The sequence below is a fragment of the Pundamilia nyererei genome, unplaced genomic scaffold (assembly GCF_000239375.1).
Source record: "Pundamilia nyererei isolate P.nyererei 1_Seehausen unplaced genomic scaffold, PunNye1.0 scaffold00131, whole genome shotgun sequence".
Classification (NCBI taxonomy): Eukaryota; Metazoa; Chordata; class Actinopteri; order Cichliformes; family Cichlidae; genus Pundamilia; species Pundamilia nyererei.
The window spans coordinates 1,279,773-1,283,303 of record NW_005187532.1 but is presented as its reverse complement, the minus strand read 5'-3'; the positions used below and the strand labels follow the sequence as shown (position 1 = coordinate 1,283,303).

Sequence of the window (3,531 nt, the reverse complement as noted above, 5' to 3'; positions counted from 1 at the left end):
TATTTTATTTTATGTGCTGGAATGTGCAGAAAATAGGTTTAAATGTTAAACTAATTTCTTCCAGTCAGAGAATGTTGCAGATAATTAAATTTTTTAAAAGATTAAAACTAATAAAACAAGTTTTAAAAAGAGACTTTTCCATTTGATCACATTTTGTATGATGGATTATGCAGAAAAAGTAGAATTGGGCTGAAAGATCTATCACTTTATCACCTGTTCAGGTTGTAAATCGTGTTTATAAAAAGTAACTAAGTAACTAAGTAATTAATTACTTTTGAAAAAGTAATCAGTAATTAGTTACTGATTACTTTTTTCAAGTAACTTGACCAACACTGTTCATTACACATAAAGTGAAATATTTGAAGCCTTTTTTGTTGTTTTCATTTTGGTGATTGTGGTTGTGATATGGAAACGTCCAGCTTCTCAAGGGTGTGTTCACTCACACAGTCGGTACCTGGTGGGGCTCCTTCACCATCAATGCCTGCTGCAGTGCAGTGTAGCATAGCCACGGTCAGCCTGCAGCTGCTCCAGTATTACAGAAGCCCAGATAGGGGTTCAGGTCAGGTGAGCTGGCAGACCAATCACAGTAGCATCATGCTCAGCAAACCCTCTGGTAGGAGTTGCACCGCTGCTGAAAAGGGAAATCAGCATCTCCATGATGAGCATGAAGTGCTGTGAACTGTGGACCAACCACCACCGCCGCTACAGACTCAATCATAAATTGTGTGTCTGCAGCCCAACGGTGACGCATCCACCCCGTCCTCTGTGTTTGGGGTTGAGCTCCACCACCTGGTGGAGAAAGAGGGCTCTGCAACTCCCGTCCCCCTGCTGATCCAGAAAACAGTGGCAGAGATCGAACGACGGGGACTGAAGGTTAGCGTGCAAGTCTGCTGTGACAAAGATGCCGCGGCTTCGCCGTCAGCTGATTATGTGTCTGTGTGTGTGTCAGGTGGTAGGTCTTTACAGGCTCTGTGGCTCTGCTGCGGTGAAGAAGGAGCTCAGGGATTGGTTCGAAAGGAACAGCTCAGCAGTTTGTCTATCTGAGGACCTCTACCCTGACATCAACGTAATCACAGGTAAGCACAGCAGAGAACATGTACTTGACCCCTGGCTCCTTACACTGTCCCTGTGTCTGAGCTAGACTCTGACCCGACCTCTGATCGTCCTCATACTCATTGTGACTGCACTCACCTGCCTCCTCAGGGATTCTAAAGGACTACCTGCGGGAGCTGCCATCCCCCCTCATCACTAGGACTCTGTACCAGGTGGTCCGGGAGGCCATGACCCTACGACCCCCACCTGTCCAACCTGCAACACCTGATCCCCAACTGTCCCAAAGGACCGTGGAGCTGCTGTCCTGTCTGCCACCTCCAGAAAGGGTAACAGCCAGTACTCCTGCAGTACTACTGTGGTAATCTTGCAGTGCACGGCAGTATTCTTACAATGCAGCTTCCTGCTGTGTCCTCACAGTCAGCAGTACCTTGACTCAGTCTATCTGATGGACACTAGCCCACAATGTTCTTCCTCATGCTACTCTTCTTCTGTGTGCAGGCCTGCTGTTGGTCCTGCTTTTTCCTGTCTCTGGGACACTACTGTGACCCAGCTGTGAGCCCTCTATGACCGCTCTAGTTTGCAGAGTTGGTGTAAGACAGATAAAGAAAACACAGCGTTTACATTTAAAGCAAATGATGAAGGTTTGATTTCGTCTGATCAAGCATGTTGCGCTAGAACTGGCCAGTGACATAATTCCAGTAGTCAAGGAATTCTGCATGCACCAACTGCATTCTCATAGGGACGTTTCTTCTTCGTTAATGCAGAAGCTGCTGTCGCGGTTCCCGGTGCATTGTGGGTAATGTTGGCAGCAGCCTTTGAACAGGAAGAATAGTCTGGAATAATGAACACATGCTTCCTGTTTACTTCCTGTATGAACACATGCTCCTACAGAGGGGTAGAAAACTGGCAGCTTCAGCTGCAACCTAACACCCTGACCTTTGACCTTTTCGCAACCTGGAACCTTTGAAGTAAAATAAACAGGCTGAATATTTTACATTCGGGAAAATTGAGACGAGTTAATCTGAAATCTGACATCAGGTCAGATTTCAGCAGGTCAACCGCTGAGTTGTCTACTAACTGTCCTCGCCATCTCTCGCTTTCAGGCCACTCTGTTGCTCCTGCTCGACCACCTCAGCCTCGTAGCATCTTTGAGCGCCGCCAACAGGATGACTCATCAGAACCTCGCCGTGTGCTTCGGGCCTGTGCTCCTCACGCCAACCCAAGATGCGTGGAGGGGGGGAGGAGGGAAGTCAGGAAGAGGATCAACGAAGGGCTTCTATCATGGCGAGGAGATGGCGAGCGCCGTGGACTTCAAACGGCACATCGAAGCGCTGCACTACCTGCTGCAGCTGTGGCCAGGTAAGCCCTACAGACCTGCCCACATTCCTTACCTTGCCATGGAACCCATCGAGATCGTCCCAATTGTTCTTTGTCCTCAGTGCCGACTCATCGAGCACCAGCCGACGCCAATGCCTCGCCTCCTCCCTCCACCACCCCTCACCAGAATCCCTTGGTGCAGCAGCAGCGGCATCCTGCGTTGCGCCTGGCTCTACCACAGAGCCCTGAAGAGGAGGTGGTGGTGTCACGGCGAGGGCGTGGCGGTGTGGCCCGGCTGGAGAGTCCACCGCCAATCAACAGGTACGCAGGAGACTGGAGCGTTTGCGGACAAGAGTTTCTGACCGGGCAGGATGCCGATTACGATGAGGTGGCAGGAAGCGAGAGCGATGCAGGTAAAAATCAGCTGATCGTCTACCTATACACATGGTTAACCTGCACAGGTGTCACTGAAACACCTGTTTGATTCCTGCTGGGTCACATTACGGCCTGAGAGGGTGACTGTAGAACTGACAGGTGTCTGACTGACAGCCCTTTCTCCTCTCTGACTCTGCTTCTTCCTCTTGGTTTTTCAGGGAGTGATGATGAAGACGAGGAGGAGAAGAAGAGGGCATGGCCAACAGGAGGGGGCGGAGCTCTGTACATGGATGACTTCCTGGACTTTGACGCTCCGTTTAACTGTCGGCTCAGCCTGAAGGACTTTGACACGCTGATTCACGACCTGGACCGCGAGCTCGCCAAACAGATCTGTCTGTAGAGAAGGAGGAGGAGCAGGAGGAGGAGCAGGAGGAGGAGGAGGAGCAGGAGGAGGAGCAGGAGGAGGAGGAGGAGCAGGAGGAGGAGGAAGATCTGACCTCATTAAATTTCAGATCAGCTGAGTTTTAAAGTGTTTGTCTCTGATGGTTTGAGTTTGTGCTTAAATGAAACTACAATGAAGTTTGTGTGGGAAAGCAGATCAGCTGTTAGCTTGACCTCTGACCTTTTACTCCATAGCTGTTTTCAGCAATGAGAACAGAATAACTTTTCATAGCAACAGGGATGAACATTAATGATCGCTCAAAGTTCAGAGTTCATCAAAGAAACTTTTTATAACTTTTTCAGTGAATTATAATTAACGTTGAATTATTTAACGTAATGAAAAAA

The 3,531-nt window shown here is 48.9% G+C and overlaps 1 protein-coding gene across 1 annotated transcript in view; it reads left to right on the top strand.

Moving 5' to 3' along the window:
- Window positions 1-3,266, top strand: part of syde1 (synapse defective Rho GTPase homolog 1) — a 14,263-nt gene extending 10,997 nt beyond the window's left edge. The window contains exons 7-12 of the mRNA XM_013913418.1: window positions 719-873; window positions 950-1,076; window positions 1,204-1,379; window positions 2,157-2,412; window positions 2,493-2,783; window positions 2,964-3,266. Of these exons, the coding sequence (XP_013768872.1) occupies window positions 719-873; window positions 950-1,076; window positions 1,204-1,379; window positions 2,157-2,412; window positions 2,493-2,783; window positions 2,964-3,145 (1,187 nt within the window). The 3' untranslated portion in view covers window positions 3,146-3,266. The remainder of the gene's footprint in view (window positions 1-718; window positions 874-949; window positions 1,077-1,203; window positions 1,380-2,156; window positions 2,413-2,492; window positions 2,784-2,963) is intronic.
- The last annotated feature ends 265 nt before the right edge of the window (window positions 3,267-3,531 follow it).